The sequence below is a fragment of the Prionailurus bengalensis genome, chromosome E1, assembly GCF_016509475.1.
Source record: "Prionailurus bengalensis isolate Pbe53 chromosome E1, Fcat_Pben_1.1_paternal_pri, whole genome shotgun sequence".
NCBI lineage: Eukaryota > Metazoa > Chordata > Mammalia > Carnivora > Felidae > Prionailurus > Prionailurus bengalensis.
The window spans coordinates 16,325,074-16,350,853 of record NC_057347.1 but is presented as its reverse complement, the minus strand read 5'-3'; the positions used below and the strand labels follow the sequence as shown (position 1 = coordinate 16,350,853).

General features: G+C 37.3%; 2 protein-coding genes and 1 non-coding gene across 5 annotated transcripts in view; all 3 read left to right on the top strand.

The window, feature by feature from the left end:
- The window catches only part of CPD (carboxypeptidase D), an 80,447-nt gene extending 75,561 nt beyond the window's left edge, over positions 1-4,886 (top strand). The window contains exons 21-22 of one of the 2 annotated variants that reach the window (XR_006298002.1): positions 770-3,412; positions 4,622-4,886. Coding sequence is in view for 1 of the 2 variants with exons in the window: in XM_043585548.1 (XP_043441483.1) it covers positions 770-996 (227 nt within the window). In the remaining variant the exon portion in view is untranslated. Of the gene's footprint in view, positions 1-769 lie in introns of both variants that reach the window. The other variant, XM_043585548.1, reaches the window with a different exon arrangement.
- Positions 4,887-12,308: 7,422 nt separating this feature from the next.
- Positions 12,309-12,415, top strand: LOC122486297. The gene has a single exon (XR_006298132.1). It is a non-coding gene; the product is annotated as a U6 spliceosomal RNA (small nuclear RNA).
- Positions 12,416-14,651: 2,236 nt separating this feature from the next.
- Positions 14,652-25,780, top strand: part of GOSR1 (golgi SNAP receptor complex member 1) — a 46,779-nt gene continuing 35,650 nt past the window's right edge. The window contains exons 1-4 of one of the 2 annotated variants that reach the window (XM_043585545.1): positions 14,652-14,775; positions 17,506-17,626; positions 21,657-21,744; positions 22,128-22,235. In XM_043585545.1, coding sequence (XP_043441480.1) covers positions 14,745-14,775; positions 17,506-17,626; positions 21,657-21,744; positions 22,128-22,235 — 348 coding nt within the window. In that variant the 5' untranslated portion in view covers positions 14,652-14,744. The remainder of the gene's footprint in view (positions 14,776-17,505; positions 17,627-21,656; positions 21,745-22,127; positions 22,236-25,780) is intronic. The other variant, XM_043585547.1, reaches the window with a different exon arrangement.

Genomic DNA, 25,780 nt, shown 5'->3' with positions numbered 1-25,780 from the left:
CATTTACTGTCATGAACTTAATTTTTTTTATGATTTTGTTATTATTTCTGTTACTAAGACTCTTATTTTGATAACTTATGTACAAATATTTTAAATAAATGGGGGTTAGGGATGAGATAAAATTTGTTGGAAAGGAGCAGAAGTCACTGATTGATATAGAGCCAGTTGTAGAGCAATAGTTTGGCTTCATTGTGGTTATACACACACACACACACACATACACACACACACACACACACACCTACACACACATGCACATGGAAAGCTGTGGAAAAATATTCATGAGCGTTATTAAAAATCATCTCTGGTTAATGGAGATGTGTTGTGGAGTTTTGGCTTGGGGTTTTGGTATTTTTACTTACCTGTATTTTTTCTCTTTTTTCTTTTTTTAAAATTTTTTGTAATGTTTTTGCTTTTTGAGAGACAGAGCGTGAGTGGGGGAGGGGCAGAGAGAGAGAGGGAGTCACAGAATCCAAAGGGACTCCAGGCTGTGTGCTGACAGCTCAGAGCCCAATGCAGGGCTCAAACCCACAAACTGTGAGATCATGACCTGAGCCAAAGTCGGACGCTTAACTGACTGAGCCACCCAGGCGCCCCGTTTATCTGTATTTTTCTACACGTACTGCCTGTGTAATAATAAACAGTTGTTTTTGAGTGCATGAAATAAAAATAAAAGAAGTAAAGGGCATATTATGAAAAGCATCACTGTAAGCAGCTTATTCATATCCTTAAAGTGGAACACCACTCAAGTGGCAATTTTGTTTGATAGGTGCCACCATGTCAGCGTTGATCCTAACAGCTTGCATTATTTGGTGCATCTGCTCAATCAAGTCTAACAGACATAAGGATGGCTTTCATCGGCTCAGGCAGCATCACGATGAGTATGAAGATGAAATTCGCATGATGTCAACAGGCTCCAAGAAGTCCCTCTTAAGCCACGAGTTCCAGGATGAAACAGACACTGAAGAGGAAACCTTATATTCTAGCAAACATTGAAACAGACCTCGCACATCTCCCAGCATAAGTACCCAGCAAAATTACAGTTCCTTTTGGGAGACACTGCATTCAGAAGAGAGACTCTCTTGCTTCTTCAAAGAGCTTTGGGAAGTTAACTTGCTAAATTTGTATTCTCTGTGAATTTGGCTGGCGGTTTTGAACTTCCCCTCCTTTAAGTACTGTTACCTTAAAAAAAAAATCTGCTTTCTATTTATGCAGCAGAGATGGGACAGCCACTTTGTTTTTCTTTTTAATTTAAGATGAGCTGTTTGGAGCTTACGTTATAACTGCATAAAGCCACTTGGATCTTATATTTTGCACATCAGGTGTTTACTAGTGGCTTTAGCTTTTTTATTTTAAATGGCCAAAAGAATCCAGAAACATTTAGGCAGGGACAGCAGTCAGAATCTGACATAAAGCTTTAAAAACTCAAGGTTTCTCAACCTACTGAGAAGTACTTTTCTCTAGTTACTAAGCAGCTGGAGTTTCTCTTATTATTCAGGTTTAATGGAGGCTGAATTGATTTTTAAAATATATAACATTAGGAAATGAATACATGGGCTTCCGCATTTGGCTTTCTACTTGTTCCAAGGTTAGATCAGAACTGGTGGGCAGTGCTCTAAGCAGGACTTCACTACCTCTCTTATAAGGTTTGGCAAAGTTCTAATACCCCCATTTTACGGGAGAACTTGTTGACTTTGTTGTAAAAGATCTAAATGTCCATTTGAATAGAACTGAGAGGGAGATCTACCAAAAGCTAAAACTCGTGCGGCATATCTTTTAACTTGGTAAAATCCCACAGGTGCTGCTGCTTTTTATCTGTGAAGCACTAGATTATTCTAGGAATGCCTAATTCTTTAATATTTCCTAAATTTGAAACTTTTTCTGTGTTGTACACTTATGGCTTTCAGATGACCCGGCAATGTACAAGATCTGAATTCTACTGAAAATATCTGGAAGTGTGGAAGAGACCTACTTGCACGTCCTTAACCTACATTTGAACACAAAATAACTACAGTTCATGCTCCAGTTCAAGCCTACGGATATCCTACTGTTACTGAAATAGCTTGGCCAGTCTTATTCATATAGGTCTCTGCAAGTGATTGGGTTCTTTGTCCTAATGTTTCATTTGGCAGTCTCTTTTTGATCAACCAATTTTGTTAAAAGTTCAATTGAAAGCATTTAAATATGGCTCCCTCCATTAAAAGAAAATGTAAACTGTGGATTGCCGTGTGCTATAACACTGTGGTGAGAAAGTATCATCTTCACTGCCACTCAGGTTATTGCAAAGACCTGAAAGATTTGCATTTTATTGTGTCTGTCATATCATGCTATTCAATGGAATTGATGCTTTTTTTAAGTATGAGTCTTACCAATGATCTAATGGTTTAATACCTTTGAATGTTTTTAGTGGCCAACTTGCTGCTGAGTTTGTACTAAATCAGGGGATCAAAAAACTTGCTCTCATCTTTTCAAATTGTATTCTATATCCATTAATGTATCAGTCATCCCAAAGCCTTCCTCTGGAGTGGTTTACCACCCATGTAGGTCATTCCACGTTTTGTGAGGAATGCACCCGAAGTGGCTTTATAAAAAGAGATTTGGCTAAGCAGGAATAATGAGGTCATGATATTTGTTAGTATCTTCGATAAATTTGGGTGGTTCAAGGTTAAGCCATTCTGGTATTAATCCTATCATTAACAACTCTAAATTTTGAGCCCTTGCCACCCCATTCTCACCTGACCACATACACAGAACAGCTAATGCTTCATGAAATATATGTGATTTAACTTCTTCTAATAATACTTTACATTTTCTTTAAGGGGATGATGTGGTGGCATTGCTCTTTTGAGCTTTACTTTTAAGAGCGCAAAGTCAGAAAACCAACAAGGGCCTATGAGTGGCTGGCCCTGGTTGGGACATTGCAGGTGGAAATGAAACGAAGTTGATATGACAGCCTTTACTTTTTTAGCATTGGTCTTCAGTAGAGGGTGCCTTTTAAATTCATTTCTCTTTTGAGTTAAACATATCTTTAACTGTACATCACAGTGGCTGGAGTCCATGCCTTTTAAGCATGTATAAAAATTTTTTAGAAATGAACATACAAATAGTTCTTTTAGTAATTTTTCCTGAAAGTAAAACCAAATTCTGCTATAAATCTTGAATCTTTAATGAATTTCTAAATAATGCATCGCTCTGGAAAATAAGACCTTCTCAGCCTGTGTTACCTATGAACATGAATGTATAGGATCATGACTACTAAGATTGTGTTCTCAGCCCTGCTTTGTTTTTTATTTGTGGATCTAATCTTAGACCACATTAACTGCTTAAGGCATTGAAGCCATAGGGGATAGGGAATGCATTTCTTCAGTGTTTCTCCTAGAGACTTTCCATTTCCCTGGAGTCATGGAGGCAAGTAAGTATCACAGTATTAAGGAATTTGCCCAAATCTGAGTTGTGCCTTTCTTTCCTCACAAGGCATGTTTTTTGTCCTGGTGATCAGTTTGTAAGCCTTCTTCCCTCCCAGCTCCTTAATAAAGGCAAAGTGATTGAGTAGGTAATGTTCAAAGTGTCTGCCTGTGTAAATGTACTTGTTAATGTACGGTTAATGCAGTTCCATAAGATGAACTCAAGTTAATTTCAGAAGGAGAGACCTTTTGGTTTTGCTGTATTTCACTGAACACTTGCATAGTGTTTGGGATTCCATCCAGTTGAGGAATGCTTGCAATTTTCATTGGAGGGAATTTGCTTTGGGACTTTGTCATCCTCCAGAAAGGAAACATAATGTATATTCGGCCCAGTATGATTGATTGGTTAATCTTTGGTAACTTTCACCTGGACGGCATTTGCTGAATTAATGAATATTGAACTTAAAACTAATTATGAGTTGACAAATAAATAAAAGGTAGTCATATGCCTCAGCTTATTGTGTTTCTGAGCTAATACCAGGTTACTCAGTAACCATGACTTGCTCCCCTATATCCATTTATTCTCAATAGTAAATAGTTTTCTCGTCTTGTTGCCAGAAATGCACTTGTGCTAGGTTTTGTCCCTGCTGTATTAAAAGCTTCTTGGCTATGAATGCTGTAATGGTGCCCTGCCTTATGGTTCTCTGATAGAATTGTTTTTAACAATAGCAACTTTATTGTTACTACAAAAAATTCGACCGTGGTTGATGTTCAGTGATTTTCTATCTAGAAACTTTTTGGTAGCTCTTTGAGTTTCTGATTTGTTCTAACTAAAGCAGATTCTTTGGGGGTGGTTAGGGCCCTTGATTAATGTCAACTAAACTTGGATTTACAGTTCATGAAGAAATATCTCCCAACACCCATTTCTCCAATTTTTAGCATTGATTAATTAATATTCCATTTGATTTTCAGAATATTGTCCTAGTTGATTTTGATTAGACAGAACATATTATGAAATTGAAAATAGGCTACCATCTTAAGGCAATTGGATATAAATTATGCAAATATGTATGATTATGACTTTTATAAATGGTATAACATGAGTGCACTAGCTACACTCTATGCTGGCCATGCTGCAGATTTTCTGGAGGTATGACATAATGGTATTTTTTTATGCTCAGAGTAAAAATCAACTTTTCGCCTCTTTGTTTTTCCAGAGTGACATTCCCAGGCTCCAGAACAATTCTATAGCTATTCATATGAGGTGCCCAACACTCATTCATCTCAAGTGCTTCAGTCTTGGTTTATCTCATGCACTGTGCCTTCAAAATGAAATTTTTAAAAGGGACTTTAAATGAAGTTGAATAGTAGTTTTAAAAAAGTCAATCTGTGTAATTTATGTGAAATCTAATTGTAATGAGGTCGTTTCTGTTTTTTATATGTAAACAGATCTACTAATCCTGTATAAAGGTTATTTTATGATGTTTGTCTTTCTTTGTGTTTTGTCTCATAATCTTTTTTCAAAGGCAACAGACCAAAAAAAATTATTGTCCCAATTTGAAAGCTATGTATTTAGTTTTTCTACCTGTGCTAAGGGGAGAAAATAGTACCAGGCTAGGAATACAGAGTGTTACCTGTAGAATGTTTTTGTCTTCACAAATTGACTTGAAAGAAAGCTGTTTCTGAAATAATCCCATCTTATAATAGCCACAGTTCTCCTTTCTGTTTGTGGCTCAGCTAGATTGCTGTATGTCCAATCATTTCACAACAAACACCACAAAGCTGGCCACTGAAAAGTTTATGTATACATTTCAAACTTGTTTGTTAAAAATTTTATCCTTTTTCCAAATAAGCCACATTCTATAATGTGTCCTGCCACCTTAGGCACAGTGGTGATGAATTCACTGTCCCCTTTAAATTTAGCAATGATTTGTTGATACTGCTGGTCTAATAGGAATACGGAAAGCAAAGTTGTATAAAAATATGGGCTCTACTGACAAGGAACTCCTAGTCCAGACCAGAGAAATAGAAATGAAAATACACTTTACTTCCACAGTGATTGGTTCCTCTAAAAAAGAAAATCTCTGTGGCAGGGGAAGTATAACATGGAGATTCGAACGTGGACTTTGGAGCTGGACTGATCTGTGATTGATTCTTTGCTCTACCACTTGCTCCCTACGTGACCTTGCATTGTACAAGTTTCTCCACATTCTCTAAGTCTTAATATCTCTGCCTGTTAAGGAGTAATACCTGATAGGATTGTATTGACGTAATATTTAACTCAGAATTGAATGCCCATGGTAACCAGCATCATTTTTCTTCATTTGTCTGATCTTTTGAAAGAAAGGTGTTTTATCAAATATATGAACAGAGATCTGTTTACAGGTGGTCATTTTAATTTAGAAGAAATCCCTACACGTAAATACTAAAAAACAAAACAAAAAAAAAAGAGCTATGAAATTTTCCATTATGTAGTTCCATAGATTGTCTATAGCATGGCAGTAAAGTTTTAAAAATTATGCCAAATGCTTCAGATTTGTTTTTAAATGAAATTAGATTGTATTTATGCCTATTCAGTGAAAAGAGCCTTACTTAATCTGCTACAGGAAATCTGAATAGTGATAATGGTTCTTTTCCCCTCAGTGTTTGAAATGTTTTCCTGAATTTTTGTCAGGAGTTTTCTCATAACTGATCAAGAACCTTTTGGTTTCTACCATAAATGGTAATCTATCAGTGATGTTTCATTTTTCAGGTTTCTAGAAGCTAATTGTCCTCAGCAATTAAGCATGATGCTCAGTGCTAAATGAGCACTCAGTTATGAATAAATGCCATTGTGTTAGGCCTTCACCTCTAATTCTCACTTGCAGCTAGAACACCAACTGATTGTACGCTGTTTATTGCAAACCTCAGATACATGCATCATTAATTATTACCCACACTTAAAAGCAATGAAATCAGCATACAAAGCCCAATTTTAACTTCAATATTACAGTTTCCACCTACATTCATCAGTAGAATGTTAAAAACAAGCATGTTATTTCTTTTGCACTTTGTCTGGAGTCAGATGGAATCCTATTCCCTATTAACTGCATAGACAAATGTACACAAGGCAAGCAAGGAGCAGAAAGTTGTTCAAGTTTAGAGGCCAGGCTGGACAAGACTGAATACAGAAGGGTGAGAAGATTGAAAGTGTGGTAACTGGAAGTGGGAGTATATCGAGATGATTACCTCCATGTCAGCAAAGACAATTTATGGATTCAGTTAGAAGCAATAGGAAAAGGTTGCGTTGCAGTCAAAATGTAGGTGGAAAATAGTAGCCAATGGAGAAATTTAAGATGGAACATGTAGAAAGAGATTGCAGCTTAAGTAGAAATTGTTATAACATGGATTATATTCTGTGACTGTCATCAAGATTGACCAAAAGCAAAGGGGTCATGGGGAAAGATCTAGATTGCTAGATCTGAACCACTACTATTTTTGAGTTTTTGAAGTTATTCCAATGTATATAATTATTATTGTCTATTAGGTATTATTCCAGTAGGGTTGTTTAAGATCAAACAGGCTTTTTTTTCAAGAGTTTGAAAGATGTGAGGTGCCCATAATAATTGATCCTAAAGATAGAGAATGGGATAGGTGGAGAGTGGGCTGATTATGGTAATGGGTGAATTGGACAAGTCGTGGATTTTTTAGAAAATAATTTTAGAATAGTTTTAGGTTTACAGAAGAGTTGCAAAGATAATGTAGAATTGACTACTGGGTTTTTACTTGGAAGATGTGGATGTCCAGAGGGCAACAGGGGAAGGGTTGTATATATAGTCTTGTATTCAGCAGAACTTGAATGGAACAAAGGGACTGATCACAGCAAATAAGGTGTCTAGAATCTAGCCAGGCAGGCACAGCCTGCGTGGTCCTGGCATCACGCCATGTGGTACTACCTCTAGGTAACTGAGTTAAACTCAATTCTTCTCTAGAGGAAGGCATTTCCATCCTAGATTTGGAGGAGACCTCTTGATTTTTCAAGGGCAATGACCAAACACAGGCAAAGATAACCAAGCACGTAGGGAAATAAGACACCTCCAGTAAGAAAGCAGAAAAAGTTCTATGCTGGTTTCAGATGCTGACATCTGAAAACACTGTAAAACAAATATACTTACTATTTTCAAAGAATAAAAGATAAGCCTGAGACTATAACAGGAAACTATAAAATAATAAAACTTCCAGAAGTAAAAGTACAGAAGTTAAAATGCACAGTTATAATGGCAGATTGGACACAGAGAAGCAATGAACTTGAAAATAGATCCATAGAAACTCTCTCTTATGCAGCACAGAGACAAAAAGGTAGAAAATATGAAAGACAGGGTCAAAGTGTGGACTGAACATAAGACTAATACATGTTTGATCACCAGCGTTCTAGAAGAAAAGGGGAGAAAGAATAGAACATAAACTATTTTGGTACAATGATGCAGAATTTTCCAAAATTGATAAATGACATCTGTAGATTTAAGGCACTCAATCTAAGCAAGAAAAGGTAAGCACCCACAACTAGGCACCTGAATGAAGCCGCTAAGCACCAAAGACAAAGAGAAGAAGTGGTCAGAGAGAAAAGTTAACTTCAAAAAATAAGCAGTTAGACTAAAAGAGACTCACTCCCAACAGTGGAAACCAGAGTACAGTAAAATTAAACTTTGAAGGTGCTGGGTAAAACACTAAATAGCCTCCAACATAGAATTCTATATTGAGCAAGTCATTCAAGAATAAAGGTGAACGACCAGGTAGCTGAAGACATTGGTGAAGCCCAAGCTACCTGTCTTCCAATATTTCATTGTAAAGTAATGCAAAAAACAGGAAGGAAAAATGAAACCTACACAAGAGCCACACTCTCAGCACAACCTGAAGTCAAAGAATTTCGAAATGCCAAACTACCTAAATAAAATGAGAAAAATCATCAAATCTCGGCACGTACTTCCATATGCCTGCCCCAACACCACACCTGTGCAAGGCTTTGTGGAGAGAAGGCAGATGGAGATGAACAGCAAGAAAGAAAAGAAGGGCCTAATGTTAGTCTCAAACTACTGCCAGAAAGACCAAGTCCACTTTCAGTCTGAATGGTCTAAAAACATGTCCAAGTAGATCAGAGTACAAACTATAGAGAAGAGGCTTCAAAGTGAGCACAATTCAAAGGGGGTAGGCATGATTTAAAGGGACAGCTTTGAAACACAGAGCTTCTGGTGAAGGAAAATTTGACAAGTGATGAGAAAGAAAAGAAGCAAAGAGGGATGTTTAAGAGTCCTGCAACTTACAACCTCTCCCTATCACCAAAATAAATCCATAAAAAAATCTAAAGTACCTGGATTTTGCTAGATTGATGGAAGAGACCTCAGCCATGAAGCATGAAAATACGAATGACAGATATGGATATTGACAAAGAAAAAACAAACTTGTCACCACTCGCAGATTTGATTATGCATGTGAAAAATACAAAATAATCTACAAGTAAATTAGAAATAATAAGATAATTTAGTTCTACTTCCAGCTATAGATGAATTGGCTTGAAACAAAAAAGACCTTCCCATCAGGAACAATTAGAAAATCTGGATTTAAAAACAAAACAAGGGGCGCCTGGGTGGCGCAGTCGGTTAAGCGTCTGACTTCAGCCAGGTCACGATCTCGCGGTCCGTGAGTTCGAGCCCCGTGTCGGGCTCTGGGCTCATGGCTCAGAGCCTGGAGCCTGTTTCCGATTCTGTGTCTCCCTCTCTCTCTGCCCCTCCCCCGTTCATGCTCTGTCTCTCTCTGTCCCAAAAATAAATAAATGTTGAAAAAAAAATTTTTAAACAAAACAAAACAAAACACTTGTTTGAAAGAGTGAAGAACTACTAAGGTAACAAGGACTTATGGGGTCAAGATCCTAGAGCAAAGGGAATTTAGTGGTGAACATGACAGTCAAGTCTCACCTTGAGGGATTTGTTGATTCATAACTGAATCTGAGAGTCATAACTAACTGAGAGTTACAGGTACGTAGTAGCAGAGAAGGCAGGCAAGAGGCTGAGAACCCAAACAGAAGCTGTAGCCAGTGTCACTGGGTCGGGGGAAAATATGAATGCAGCACTTATCAAGGAAGGGGGCACTGGTCAACAGGCTTTCAGTTAGGACACTTGGGTGGCACATTAGAAGTAAGGGCAAATTAGAAACGGACCAATTTTTACAAACCCAGAATCCTACTTGGTAAAAGTCCCAGCCCATACTTGAGTAGGCTGGTGTGCCCCTACCTGAACTGCCTGTGTGAAGTGCAGTAAACTCTCTGGAAGAAGATATCATCTGGGGCCTCAAATGATTACTACAAATTTTAATTTAGAATATGTAGCATCCAATTGAAAGTTATTTTTATTGTCAAAAGACACTATCAAAAGATGAAAGATCAAGAGAAAAAAATAGAAACAGTTCCATAGGAGTTACAGATTTTCATTTATCAATCAGAAACTTAAAAATAATGGCAATGAATAAATGCAGAAAGAAAAGATGAATTTTAGCAAATAATTAAAATCTATTAAAAATTAAATGGAAGTTTTTCGATTCTGGACAAAATGGACTAGATGTATTTCTCTTCAATTCCTCCCACTAAGCACAGAAAGGGTGGAGAGACAGAGGCAAACCAGTTAGGGACCTCTGTACCCAAGAAGCGACATGTGGTGAATTCCTTGGGTTTTCTTTCTGCCCCATATATCCCATAGTGGGTGTTGCATTATATATCCCATAATGGAGAAGCTGGCAATCCAGAGATGCCAAAGGGTGCAGACAGAAAAACCCCAAAAGAAAATGCATCTGTAGCCAAAGGACACCGGAAGGGGCAGCCTACGAAGGTGCAATAATTTTAGACAATAATTGCCCCGCTCCAGGCAAATGCTACCAAAAACAAACAAACAAACAAACAAACAAACAAACAAACAAAAAACAAGGCCCATCTCTACCCCTTACAGCAATGGCTGAGCAGGAAGCCTAGACTCCACCCTCACCTGGCTGTAATAAAGCCAGGATGGGTGGGTAGTGTCAAAGAAGGCCCAGGTGGAGAGCCAGGACCTCCACACAGCACAGTGGTAATGAGGCCCCCGTCATGGTGTCACTGAGGGCCATCTGTGGAAGAGTAACAAGGCACCCCCACCCACCACCTGGGCTATCAACAGAGGCCAGGGGAGAGTCTGAACTTCTTTACTTCAACCTGGTAGTAACAAGGCAGTTCCCCACCACCCCCACCAGCACAATGTCAGAGGAGTTCTGCTTAAACAGAAGCTTTAAATAAGATTCAGGGTCTTAAAATATCAAGGATTACAACTTAAAAATCATTAATTATACCAAGAACCCAAAGAATTTCAACTTGAATGAAAAAAAAGATAATCAACATGCAAATATCAAGATGACACAGATGTTGGAATTATCTTATAAGGACATAATAAAAATATTGTAATGAGCAATTATAAATAAACTTAGAACAAATGATAAAAAGAGTCTCAGCAAAGAAATAGAAGGTTTGTCTAGGTGCCTCAGTTGGTTAAGCATCTGACTCTTGATTTCAGCCCAGGTCATGATCCCAGGGTCATGAAATTGACCCATACGTCAAGCTCCATGCCGAGCGTGGAGCCTGCTTAAGCTTCTATCTCTCTCCCTCTCTTTCTGCTCCTCTACCTAGCTTGCATGTTCTCTCTCTCTCTCTAAAGTTTTTTTTTAAGAAAAAAAGGAAATAGAATATATGAGGAACCAAATGGAAATTTTAGTTCTGAAAAATACAAAAAATGAAATGAAAAATTCAGCGAATGGGCTCGCTATCAGAATGGAGGGAAGAGAGGAAAGATATGCTTGTCAGTGAACTTGAAGACAGAACATGGAAATTACCCAATATAAAAAACAGAAAACAGAAAGAAATTAGTAGAGCCTCAGGTATAGGTAGGACACTAACAAAAGATCTAGCATTCATCTCATCAGAGTCCCAGAGGAAGAGGAGAAACAGTATGGGGAAGAAAAAGTAGTAGAAGAAACAATGGCTGAAAATTTCCCAACTTTGCCAACTGACATGAACCTAGGATTCAAGAAGCTGAGCAAATCCCAAAGAGGATAAAACCAAAGAAAACCACCTTAAGATGCATTGTAATTGCCTTTCTGAAAACAAAAGAAAAATTTTGAAAGCAGTGATAGGGAAAAGACACCTTAGCGATAGTGGAAAAACCATTCAAAGAACAGCCAGTTTCTCATCAGAAACGTGGAAGCCAGAAGAAATTGGCACATTTTTCAAGTGCCAAAGAAAAAAAAAATTATGAACCTTAGCTTCTATATCTGGCAACAATATCTTTCAGGAATGAAGGGGAAATCAAGATGTTATCAGATGAAGAAAAACAAGTAGAATTTGTCTCCAGCCGACCCACTCTTTAAAAAAATGGCTAAATGCCATTTTACAAAGCCGTAATCATCAAGACAGTATGATATTGACACAAAAACAGACCATACACCAACGGAATACAATAGAGAACCCAGAAATGGACCCACAAATATATGGCCAACTAATCTTTGACAAAGCAGGAAAGAGTATCCACAGGAAAAAAAGACAGTCTCTTTAGCAAATGGTGCTGGGAAAACTAGACAGCAACACGCAGAAGAATGAAACTGGACCCCTTTCTTACACCATACACAAAAATAAATTCAAAATGGCTGAAAGACCTAAATGTGAGACAGGAAACCATCAAAATCCTACAGGAGAAACAGGCAGCAACCTCTTTTATCTCAGCCACAGCAACTTCTTACTTGACATGTCTCCAAAGGCAAGGGAAATAAAAGCAAAAATGAGCTATTGGGACTCATCAAGATAAAAGTTTCTGCACTGCAAAGGAAACAATCAACAAAACTAAAAGGCAACTGACAGGGCTTGCTCCGGCAGCACATATACTAAAATTGGAAGGATACAGAGAAGATTAGCACAGCCCCTGTGCAAGGATGACACGCAAATTCGTGAAGCTTCCATATTTTTATGTGGATCTTGAGAAACTCAACAGCAGACCATGGGGGAATGGAAGGGAAAAAATAGTTACAAACAGAAAGGGAGGAGGGCAAACCATAAGAGACTCTTAAATACAGAGAACAAACTGAGGGTAGATGGGGAGGTGGGGGAGAGGGAAAATGGGTGCTGGTCATTGAGAAGGGCACTTGTTGGGATGAGCATTGGGTGTTACACATAAGCAATGAACCATGGGGATCTACCCCAAAAACCAAGAACACACTTTACACACTGTTATGTTAGCCAATTTGACAATAAATTTTATTTTTAAAATAAATAAAAAAAATTTTTAATAAAAAAAGGCAACTGACAGAATGGGAGAAGATATTTGCAAATGACATATTGGATAAAGGGTTAATCCAAAATCTATAAAGAACTTACCAAACTCAACACCTGAAAAACAAATAATCCAATGAAGAAATGGGCAAAAGACATGAATAGACACTTTTTCAAATAGGACATCCAGATGGCAGACACATGAAAAGATGCTCGACATCACTCATCATCAGGGAAATAAATGCAAATCAAAAACACATTGAGATACTACCTCACACTAGTCAGAGTGGCTAAAATGAACAACTCAGGAAACAACAGATGTTGGTGAGGATGTGGAGAAAGGTGAATCCTCCTGCACTGTTGGTGGAAATGCAAACTTATGCTGCCACTCTGGAAAACAGTGTGGAGGTTCCTCAAACAATTAAAAATGGAATTACCCTACAACCCAGCAATTGCACTACTAGGAATTTATCCAAAGGATACAGGACTGCTGATTAGAAGGGGCACAGGCACCCCGATGTTTATAGCAGTGCTATCAACAATAGCCAAATTATGGAAAGAGCCTAAATGTCTATTAAGTGATGAGTGGATAAAGAAGATGTGGTATATATATACACAATGGAATACTACTCGGCAATGAAAAAGAATGAAATCTTGCCATTTGCAACAACGTGGATGGAACTAGAGGGCATTATGCTAAACAAAATAAGTCATTCAGAGAAAGATATATGATTTCAATCATATGTGGAATTTGAGAAACTTAACAGATGACCATAGGGGAAGGGAATGAAAAATAAGATAAAAACAGAGAGGGAGGCAAACCATAAGAGACTCTTAAATACAGAGAACAAACTGAGGGTTGATGGGGTGGGAGTGGAGGGAAATGGGTGATGGGCATTGAGGAGGGCACTTGTTGGGATGAGCACTGGGTGTTGTATGTAAGTGATGAATCACAGGAATCTACTCCTGAAGCCAAGATTACACTGTATGTTAACTAACTTGAGAAAATACATACATACATATATACATACATACATACAGCACGCTTACTCAAGAAAACGACTAAATGAAATTCTTGAAACAGAAATGAAATGATAAAAATGATAAAAGAAGGAAACTTGGAAGTCAGGAATGAAGAAAGAAAAATGGAAAGAGTAAAATAAGTGTAAATACAGTCATCTCTCCTTCTCCTTTTGTATTCTATAAATTATGTTTGACAGTCAAAGCAAAAATGATAACATCTGGTGTGGTTCTCGATGAATGTAGAGGAAGTCTTAAAAACAGTCATAACTGGGAATGGGTAAACAGACAGGTATCATTTAAACACCTTTACTGGAGGTAACTTGTACATTTCACTTGAACTGGTAAAATGTGGACACAGGTCGACTGTGATAATTTACGTATCTAGAAAGGGTGGCTTTGGAAGGCTGATTTTGACAGGTTGAGGGTGAAGGATAAGGTACATAAAAGCAGCATACACTTTCTAGATTTGGCAGCTGAAAAAGAAAGAAGGCTGGGACTTGAACTGCTGTAGACAGGAGAACAGGCGGCCAGTGGAGAAGAGCACTTATGTCAGAGTGGAATAACTAGGCAGAGAGAGGATGGAAGGGTTGGCCTTGGGAAGAAAAGAGCCTCTGGCTCTGAGAAGGGAAGAGGTTGGCTGAAGACACCTATTGAGAAAAGGTGAGGAAAACAGGGAATTACGTCTAATGATGACTTTCTTCTCAGCCAAGCAGGCCCCTGCTGAGAGAGAGGATAAGCCGAATCCAAGGCGATGATACAGGTTAGGTGTTCCGCCCGAGGGTATGAGCTCCAGAACAGACATTCAGGCAGTGTCAGGGAGTAAAACTCGTTTTCAGTCCCACTGCTCAAAAGCTGTGAAATGATAATTGACCGCCAGGTGGCGGTGTCTGTGGAAGCTCACGTATCCCATCGGCCCTGGCGCCGGGGCGGAAGAAGGTGTGGAGCTAATTCTCTGATTCGCATCGCCTCTACTCTCCTATCCCGACTGACGTTGGATAACAAAGATGGCTGCAGGAACCAGCAATTATTGGGAAGGTAAGGGCGAGCGTTACTGTGTGGGTCTCGCCGAGAGGCAGAAGGGCTGGGTGAGGACGGGTCTTGGGAGGTGGCAGAGAAAAGAGCCTGACCTCCGGAGTGGCCGAGCCGACGGGTGAGGCTTGTCTAGTGGGAGCCCCGGGCCTGGGGGCTGAGGAGACCGAACGGTCTGGGGCAAGGGGTTACCTGAGAGGCTTCGGGACCTGGAGCAGGGGCTGGGCGGAGAGAGCTGAGCGCGGATTCAGAAGAAGAGGGTTCTGAGCCGCTGGAGGAGAACTGGGTTGAGAGGCTAAGCGAAGTTGGGCGAAGGGGCTTGGGGCACGAACTCTGAGAGGAGACGAGTTTTGAGCGAGAATATCCCAAGCCCAGGAGGCAGGAAGAGTCAGCGTTTTAAGAGTTGAGGTCACTGTTGGACAATTGAGTAGGATAAGGGAAAGAAGGAACTTGTCAGTCCGGTCCGTCGGGGGAAGTTGTATGAACGAAGTGTCTCCTACTGGGTCCCCTTGGCAGCTTCAGGCTGCGACTTCGAGGATTGGGTGTCGAGTCGCGTTTGAAGGCAGAGGAAATAACTTTACCCTCTGCTGTGGAGATGAGTTTGTTATAAAGAGAAAGTTGAGAGAACCCCTGTGAATTGCAAAGATTGCATTTACTATATTTCTGCCAAAAAACCGTCTTGAGACTTGACAAGTACCTTTCTTTACTGAAAATATGTTCCGATAAAGCGGGCTCATGTAAAACTCACTCCCGGACCATGGCAACCAAGGATGAGTGAAGGCTCATCTTTTTCTTTCAGTTGCCTCTGCTTTATTACAACAGAAACTACTCTCTGAATCCTTTTTCTCTTTTAACCTATTTCCTGTTGCTACCCTCTGAAGTCTCTTGGAAACTACAAGTAACAATATTGTCACTATCAGCCACTCGGTCTAAGAGCTTAATTCTAAGTTCATCCATACTTGCCTGTCATATTTTCTTTTCTTTCTTTTTAATTTTTTTAATGTTTATTTGTTTTAGAGAGAAAGAGAGAGAGAGCACGAGCAGGGGAGGGGCAGAGGGAGAGGGAGACACAGAATCCCAAGCAGGCTCCAGGCTCTCAACTGTCAGCACAGAGCCTGATGCGGGGCTGGAACTCATGAACCGCAAGATCATGACCTGAGCTAAAGTCAGAGGCTTAACCAGCTGAGCCACCCAGGCACCCCTTGCCTGTTATATTTTCAAAATACTTTCATTTGATGTTTTCTACTAGGGAAGACAGTTACTAGTTACAGAGAAGCGTGGTTTAAAACGTGTATTGAAATGCCTATTTGAAATGTGTGTACTAGGTAGAAAATATTTTTAACTTATGTACAAGTGGCTATTGTTATCTTTAATACTAGTCATTAGGCTATAGTGGGGTTTTTTTTAAACATTTTTATTTATTTTTGAGAGACAGAGAGACAGAGCATGAGTGGGGGAGGGGCAGAGAGAGAGAGGGAGACACAGAATCCGAAGCAGGCTCCAGGCTCTGAACTATTAGCACAGAGCCCAACGCGGGGCTCGAACCCACGAACTACGAGATCATGACTTGAGCCAAGTCAGCCGCTTACCGACTGAGCCACCCAGGCGCCCCAGGCTATAGTTTTTTGAAGCTCCATTCTATAATAATTATAGCAGCTTATTACTGACGACCTACTCTGTGCCCGGTGCTTTAAGCACATGATTACTCATGCATAGAAAAACCCTGAAGGTAAGGAGTTTAAAAAACAAAAAGCTGAGGTTCATAGGTTAAGTAGATTTTCACTGAATCTCAGAGCCAGTTCTCAGAATCTCAGAACATTAGGCTTAGCTAAGATTCTAAGGCTGTATTATACTGCTTCCTACTTCTGGTTGCTGATAAACATATTGAAATAATATTTTGTATTCCTTATTCATGAAAGATGAATCCTTACGATGTTCCTTTCTACATTTCAGCCCTTTTATTTTGACCTCCACTTTACGATAAATGAGAGTACTCCCATCTAGAAGTAGCTTTCCAGACTGTGGCTTCTCTCCCTCAACCACTAGGCCAAACTACTATACCAGTGTTTCTGTTTGCTTCTGTTCTTTTGAAACTTAGGCTCTTATTTTGTCATACTTATATTTGACCTTGTTGATGGCATATTGTTTGTTGTTAATTTAAGCCCCTCTAAGTTTCTTTCAGTAAACTTATTGAAAGACCATTTTTTAATCCTTTGTTAATGATTATTTTTTATTAAGCCTCAGTTACTAAGTCATTCTAAGAATTTCATAAGCTTTGGAATATAAAGAGATAGGAAAATCTCTGTCAAAAACAGTGATGGTTTTTCTCTTTTATAAAGTTAGTTGGTAAGTTAGTGTAATGTTGGTCATAAACCATACTCGGTTTCTTTATGATTTGTGTTCTCTTCTGTTTCCCGCCAAATTACAAAATTTTAGTCATTGTTACAGAAATAATCCAGGGATGTTAGAACATTTGTTGTCTAGCTGTCTTTGGAATACCGGTGAAATTTTTCACCTCTCCCTGTTTCTCCCCTTCTTGACCCATCTGAAGTTTAAATGAGAGACAATTTGCTTTTCTGGGTAAATCTTTGGTTTTCTTTTTTAACATTCTTTATGGGAGAAACTGCCTCAATTTATGATTATTTTCATAGTTTGTTTCTTCAGAATAGCTGTGTGATTTTTATGTCTGCTGATGGACTCTGTGTTTAACTATTTGCTTTCATGATTTTGTTAAAGATCTCAGGAAACAGGCTCGACAGCTGGAAAATGAACTTGACCTGAAACTAGTTTCCTTCAGTAAACTATGTACAAGTTACAGTCACAGCAGTACTCGAGATGGAAGACGCGACAGGTATAGGTACTACCAGATTCTGTCTCTTATGCCTTAAACCATATAATTTCTTGAAAGCATTAAAAAATAAACTAAAATATATAATTCTGTAACTTGGTCTATTGGTGAGTTTTTGATATTTTTTTGTTATTGTTTATATTTTAGTGGTTTATAAAAATTCTTAATCCTTGAGACTAGCATTCATTTGGGATCCTTAAGTAAAGGTCATAAGGATGTCAGGAGGAAAATGCTAAGGCTTAAGAATGAGTTTGCATCAGAGATAAGTTTCTAGTTCAGCCAGTGTAAGGAAATGTGGTTGATTTTCCCACGTTGTCTGTCTGTCTGTCTTTCATTTATTTTTGAGAGAGAGAGACAGAGCATGAGCAGAGGAGGGGCAGAAAGAGAGGGAGACACAGAATCTGAAGCAGGCTCCGGGCTATCAGCACAGAGCCCGATGCGGAGCTTGAACTCAGGAGCTGTGAGATCATGACCTGAGCCAAAGTTGGATGCTCAAACAACTGAGCCACCCAGGTCCCCCCCCCCCCTTTTTTTTTTAAGCTTACTTATTTATTTTGAGAGAGAGAGACAGCACAAGTGGGGGAGGTGCAGAGAGACAGGGAGTGAGAGAGAATCTCAGGCAGGCTCTGCATGGTCAGCACAGGGCCCGACGCAGGGCTTGAACTCATGAAACCATGAGATCATGGTTTCGGCTGTGCCAAAATCAAGAGTTGGACGCTTAACCAACTGAGCCACCCAGACGCCTCTGCCCACGTTGTATTTCTTATATCTTCTGATTGCTAAATGGATCTGAGAAACTACCCAAATGTAAAGTATACATACTGCTATTCTGGTGTTTTAGAATGAATCTAATGCATTGTGTATCTTCACTATTAATCATCCAAGCTATTTTAAATTTGGGGTTTTTTTTGAGAAGCTTGCATACTACTGTATTGAACATATGGAAGATGTATTTTTATCTTTGAATCTTATGCTCACTTAGGCCATCCCCTTGTTTAAAAAACTGTTAGGAAATAGTCACAACACTTAGGAAGGTATGAAGAATAATGGATCCTCATGTGCCTGTTTCCCACTTGAAGAAATAATCATTACCAATTCAGTTGAAGTCCCTGTTATCATCCCATTTTCTACTTCTTCGTAATCTATACATTATGTTTGTGTTCCTAAAAAATTTATAGTATCTTACTAGTTATTTTGCAGCTCGTGTTTTTAACATTATCTGTGTTTAAGCTATGGATGCATTTAACTGTGGTATATTTATTTGCTACATGTAGTATCATATTGTGATAGTGTAATTGTGTATTATAATCTGTAGATGGACATTGTTTCTAATTTTTGCTAATTAATAATTTTAAGGGCTGACACAGTGTTCATCATGTATCAGGTACTGTTTTAAGAGCTTTATATGAAGGCTGGTAGAACATCTTTACCTCTAAAAATGTTTCTGTATATCTAGCAGTGGAATTGCTAGTAGTAGAGCTGTTAGTTGTTATCCGCTCTTTATTTCCCATACTTTTCTGAGGATTGGCAGTGGGGTGGGATTATCCTCAGCTACTAATAATAAAACAAAACAATAAATAAAACAATAAATAAATAAATAAACAAAACAAAACAAAAACAAAAAGTATCTGGATTTGAGCCCAGATCTTCGTATCTTCAGAGCCTATGCCCTAAACCTTTCTATGCACATTCCAACAAAAGACTCATTTCAACACTACAGCCAAAGTATTGCTTCTTTTTAATAAGGGCACATTATTAAAGAATTAAAGATAGCAGGGCCAACATATTGATTCTGGGACCTAAAAGTAAGCTGTTGGTATATCACATAGCTTTGATTGCATTACATTGCTTTGGACTTGACTTAGCAAGTAAAGAAAACGAGGGATGTTCTTTTGTACGAATAAACTTAAACTTATTTTACCACAGCATTTTTCCTGAATTTAAGTCTCCCATATATACTATGCCAGTGAGTATACAGTTTTAAAACTATGAATTGTTAAGAGATACAGTTACATAATGATTTTTCTATATTTTCTGTGCTTCATGAACTTAATACTTTTACAACTCCTTTAAAGGGAAAACTAACTTGAAAACATTTCCTCAGAAATTCTACACCAAATTGGGACTGACTTTGTAGGTTCTTATAGCCTAACTCTCCCTTTCAATAAGAAACGTAAGGCCAGGGAGGATCAAGATGCGATATACATTCTAAAGTGTTTTATTATTGCCCAGATTGAAAGCATGTCATAATGCATAAACTCAGTGATGATCAGAATTCTTCATCTAGGAGTAATTTTTTTTTTTTTTTACTTTCTCTATTTTGAGAACTTTATGGTCAATGAATCATCACACATCTATAAAATGAATTAAATTTAACTGAACCTGAGTTAAATTTAACTGAATGGTGAATATAGAGATTGTCTTCTCATTCATTCAAGTATTTAATGAGTTATCTACCATGTGCCAGGCACTTTTCTAGGTGCTTGGCATATATCTGTGAATAAGACAAGCAGTTTCCCTCTTCATGAGGCTTACCTTCATTGACCCATTGTTCTTTTTCATATATCTGGTAGAGGAGGCTCAGCATTTTTGCCTGAGCACATTCTGAGAGATAACCACAGAACTTTGGGTTGGCCCTAACGTATAATAAAGAACTAGATATTTTGATATATTTTAAGGCAAGTAGCAAATTGAGATTTTTTTTAAGTTTATTTTGAGAGAGAGAGAGAGAGAGAGAAAAGGAGGGAGGGAGGGAGGGTGGGAGAGGATCCAAAGCAGGCTCCCTGTTGACAGTGCAGAGGCCCATACAGGGCTCAAACCCACGAACCACGAGATCATGACCTGAGCTGTAGTCAGACACTGAACTGACTGAGCCACCCAGGTGCCCCACAAATTGAAATGTTTTAAGAAATAAAAATTTGGACCTAGTTAAACATCTTAAAGTAGAAGTCCTTTTTATTAGCTACTTTTTGGTTATTTGATTGCTTATTACTATTGCTGTGAAATTATATGTAGAAAAGGGAAATAGCTAAGGTACTTTTTTGATGTTAAACTGATGACTTACTCTGTTTTCATTCACCACACCCAAGCACTGTCACAGGACAAGCCAAAGTCTTCAGTAAGATTAAAGAGCATAGTCATTGCCTGAGTACTTATCTGTTTTCAGTATAACTGAGATCTCTTTTGAGATGCTCATAGGATAATGCATACCATTTGCGGATCTGATGAAGGCTAGTGGTTTTTCTGAAGAGGCAGAACAAATTTTCTGGACATCTGGTTTTAGAATTTGAATCTGTCAAACATAAGTTTCACTTATAAAAAGTTAGTTTTTTTGACTGGTTATTCAGATTTTAGAAGAGCTCGCATTTTTTGTAAAAGAAAACTGAAACAGTTTTGTAATATAAGTAGAAATGTTGAGTGTTGGTACTGAAACTTCCTTGCTGGACATGGCCATCTATATTAGACTTAAAGCCAGTACTGATTACTTAATAACTAGTTTTCCACGGATCATGTAAATCTTAATTTTATTTCGTTTCGGTAAGAGTCCAGCCAAGAAGAGAGAACTTAATTTGAGGAGCCATGATTGCTTAGGGGTAAAAATTTAAAAAACGATTCCCAAAGATCCCATAAAATAATCCATAATACCTCTTACACCTCCTTTTATATGTGGTACTACTTAGTTCTACAGTTCTGTTTCACATAATTTGTTCTTTTAGATTCAGCATTCAGTGGGCACTGCCATAGCTTAAGTTACTTTCATTTGGGAAATTATAAACAAGCATTTGAAACTTCTTTACATTATTAAGAGTAGATGTATTAAAGCTCAGAAAAATCTTATATATAATTATATTTTATACTGAATTTAATATTTGGGACATGTGTGATCTTTATAGGAAAACTTCTATGAAAACTGTAGCTTCTTAAAAAATAAGTCTCTGGGATTCCACTTGACCTCTTTAAGAATCACCTTATTATTTTAAGTATGTTTTAAAGGATTCGGTTTAAGTAATGGATTCTCTTTACTGGTTCCTCTCTTTAGCTCTGACACAACACCCCTTTTAAATGGATCAAGCCAAGACAGAATGTTTGAAACAATGGCCATTGAGATTGAACAGCTTTTGGCAAGGGTAAGTACTTTCTGCGAAATGACTGTTTTGCTAGTTACTAGGTTAGTCACTTGTTAGCTATGGTACTCGGTTATATTAATGCAGACATATTTATTGAAATCACCTTTTCATCCAAGATATGTGCCTCCCCAGGACACTTGAATTTTCATTACAGCCATTCTCAAGTCTTTTGGGTGTTATTTTTAGCCTTTATAGATTATTGAGGGGAAATACTGAATCTTTGCCTGTCGTTTTGTTTTTGGTTTGGGGGTGGTTTTTTATTTGCTTGCTGTTAGCCAGAAGCGCATACAGGCAAATATTTGACTTGTATCTCTTTATATTGCTTTTTAAAATATTTTTATTGGTTTTCTTCTCCCTCCTTACTTCCTTCCTCTTCTTTTTAGCTTACAGGAGTAAATGATAAAATGGCAGAATATACCAACAGTGCAGGTGTCCCGTCTTTGAATGCAGCACTGATGCATACATTACAGCGACATAGAGATATATTGCAGGTAGTATATTGCACTGGAGATTTTTAAGTGATTGTAGTAGGTTTTTTTAAAATCCCTGAATAGAATGTATACACATGTATTTAAGAGATTAAAGGGAAGAATCTTCTGAAATGATAAATATTATGCTGCAGAAATTTGTCTTGTTTTACCTTTTTCCCCTTGGTAGAATAAAATTCTGAAAATGATAGCTCTTGCTTTTGCCTGGTAAAAATGAGTAATATTCATCACTAGGTAAATAAACTTCTATTGTGGAAGACCTTGCAATTTCACTAGCAATAATAGTGAAATAGCCAGCTGTCATGCAGAGGCCCTAATATGGTGGTTTGGAGTATACTTTCATCAGGCCTTGAAGATAATGTGGAAGGGAGGTAATATACTATATTTAGTATATTGTTTGAGAAAATGTTAGAAGTGTACCAATAAAATGAAATAAATTCTTAAATATTTACATTCAGAGATGTTAAAAACATAGAGTAAAAATAGGAGGGCAAATGTTTTTAATGTTGAAAAAATTCAGCAACATTTTCTAATTTTAAAATATAGGAATAGGACACTTTATTTACCTAATGCAAAAATGTGCATGCCATATTAAAAGCTAGCATCACATTTAATGATAAAGTACTGAAAGCATTCCCTTTGAAGAAAAAAGCAAGATAAAGATATCCACAGTCACCACAGATGTTTAATATTGTTTTGGAAGTTCTTGGTGGTACAATTAGAGATATAAATAAACAAGATCTAAATAATGGAAAGGAAGAGGCAAAATTTGCATTATGTAGCAGTGAGAAAATTAGAAACAAATTAAGTAGGATGGTGGATTACAAATTAACATATCAAAGCAAGTAGTTTTCCTACATATAAACAATAACCTGTTAGAAAATATAATAGAAGAAACTATACAATCCTTGTGTAAAAATTTAATAAGAATGACTAAGACTTGCATGTATAAAACTTTACTGAGGAACATAAAAAAAAATTTAATTAAAAAAATTTTTTTAATCTTTATTTATTTTTGAGGGAGAGAGAGAGGCAGAGCATGAGCAGGGGAGGGGCAGAGAGAGAGGGAGACACAGAATCCGAAGCAGGCTCCAGGCTCTGAGCTGTCAGCACAGCTCAAACCCATGAGCTGTGAGATCATGACCTGAGCAGAAGGTGGAAGTCAGATGCCTAAACGACTGAGCCACCCAGGTGCCCCCCAAAAGGATTTAATTTAAATAAGAGAAAAAATTATTTTGCCTTTGGAAAGAATATTTCTCTCTAAATCAGCCTATAAATTGAGTGCCTTCCCAATGAAAAGGGGCTTTTTGTTTCTTTTTTTCTTCTTTTTTTTTTTAATTAGCAAAATGACACCGAAGTTCATTTGGATTCACAGAGATACAAGTATAACCAAGAAAAAAAAATGTGAAAATGGAGATAAGTAGTAAAGAATGACTAGTTCTACCAGATATTAAAACCTGTTAAGAAGCTAGAATAATTAAGATAGTTTGATTCTGGAGGAAAAAATATACCAATGGAACTGAATAGAGTTCACATGGAAATTTAGTTTCTGATAAAGGTGGTATTTTAAATCAGTGGGAAAAAGAGGGATCATAAAATAAATAGACCTGTAATAATTGGCTAATTATTTGGGGGGAGAAAACAAACTTGAATTTCTATCTCAGTCCTCACATCCAGAATAAATTCCAAATGGATCAAAGATTTATATGTAGAAAAAGAAATTCTAAATGTTCAGAGTAAAGCATGGAAAATTATACATTTTGGGTAATAAAGAACTTTCTAAACAAGACCTAATAATGGAAACTATAACAAATGTCTAATTTACTTAATATACAGAGAAATAATAGAAATAAAGGGATAACCTAGGGGCGCCTGGTGGCTCAATCAGTTAAGCTTCCAACTCTTGATTGCAGCTCAGGTCATGATCTCATAGTTGTGAGTTCAACTCTCTGTTAGTGTGGAGCCTGCTTGGGATTTTCTCTCTGTCCCTCCCATGCATTCTCATTCATTCTCTCTCTCTCTCGCTCTTTAAATAAGTAAACTTAAAAAAAAAAAAAAAAAGATAACCTAATAGGAAAATGGACAAAGGATACTAACTGGCTGTTTACAGAAAATGTCCAAAACCATAAAAAAGATGTTAAACCACATGCTGAAAGGAAAATATACCCATCAATATGAGATATGATTTTTCACCTGTCAGATTAGCAAATATTGAAACATATGTAGCACATTACAATAATATAGAAAAATGAGTCTCCATCACTGTTGCTGGGAACATAAATTAGTGGTCATTCTAGAAGGCAGTTTAGCACTATCAAAATTTAAATGTAAGATTCTTTGATTCAGTTATTCTGTTAGGCATTTATTCTTTAAATACACTTAAAAAAGAGAAAGAAATTTCAATAAAATATGTATCAAAGAATATTTATTTTTCAAACAGCATTTTTTAAACCAGCAAAAAAACAATTAAAATGTTTGCCAGTAGGGAATTTACTAAATGACAGTCATAAGATAGAATTCTATATACCTATTAAAAAGAATGTAGATTTCTATTTGTTAATATGGAAAGGTTACTTGATGTTTTATGAACTACTGAAAAGAAGGTATATAGCAGAATACAGCCGACCCTTGAACAGTGTGGGGACTAGAGGTGCCAACACCCCACCTCTCCACTCCTGTGCAGTCAAAAATTTGTGTATAATTTTTGACTCCGTAAAAATTTAAGTACTAATAGCCTAGTATTGACTTGAAGCCTAACATAAACAATTGATTAACACATACGTTGTATGTTACACATATTATTCACTGTATTTTTACAATAAAGTAATTTAGAAAAAAGAAAATGTTATTTAAAAAATGATAAAATACATTTACAGAACTGTACTATAAAAAATTCACACGTAGGTGGACCTTTGCATTTCAAATCTGTGTTGTTCAAGAATCAATTGTGGTATGATTTCTTTAGCATAAGTGAAAGAAATAATAGGTAAGCTTGTATATACAAAAACGTAGTTCCTGAAACAAAATACAAGAAAGTGATAATAGTTATGAGCTGTAGAGCAGGATGGTTTTTATTTTTATTACTTTTGGTGCTCTTTTAGTATTCTCCCATGTTCATATATATTTTTGTTTTTTAAAGGGCAGTAGGGGCTTTCTGGGAGATTGGATTATGATTTTCATTTTCTTTATATACATCTCTGAATTTTAAAAAGTAATGAATATTCCTTAATAACTTAAAAGTATGGTAGTAGAAAAAGAAAAAGGAAAATATTAAAGATTATTCATTACAATTCTTTTGGTTCTGTTCTTCCTTTGACTGGTTTAGGAATCAAATTTCTGTGGGAGTTCCAAAAAGATGAAATTTGAAAATAAGCCCCATTCGGTGTACACTAAAGAGTCCCTCAGATTTTATTCTAGGCTATTTGGAATCATTTTGTCTTAAAATTATTTTCTTCTTCATAATTCTATCTCATAAGGTACTAAAAGATAGAAGGATAGTGATCTAGTGCCACTATTACCCTACCATTGAATTGTTTTCATTTGAAAGA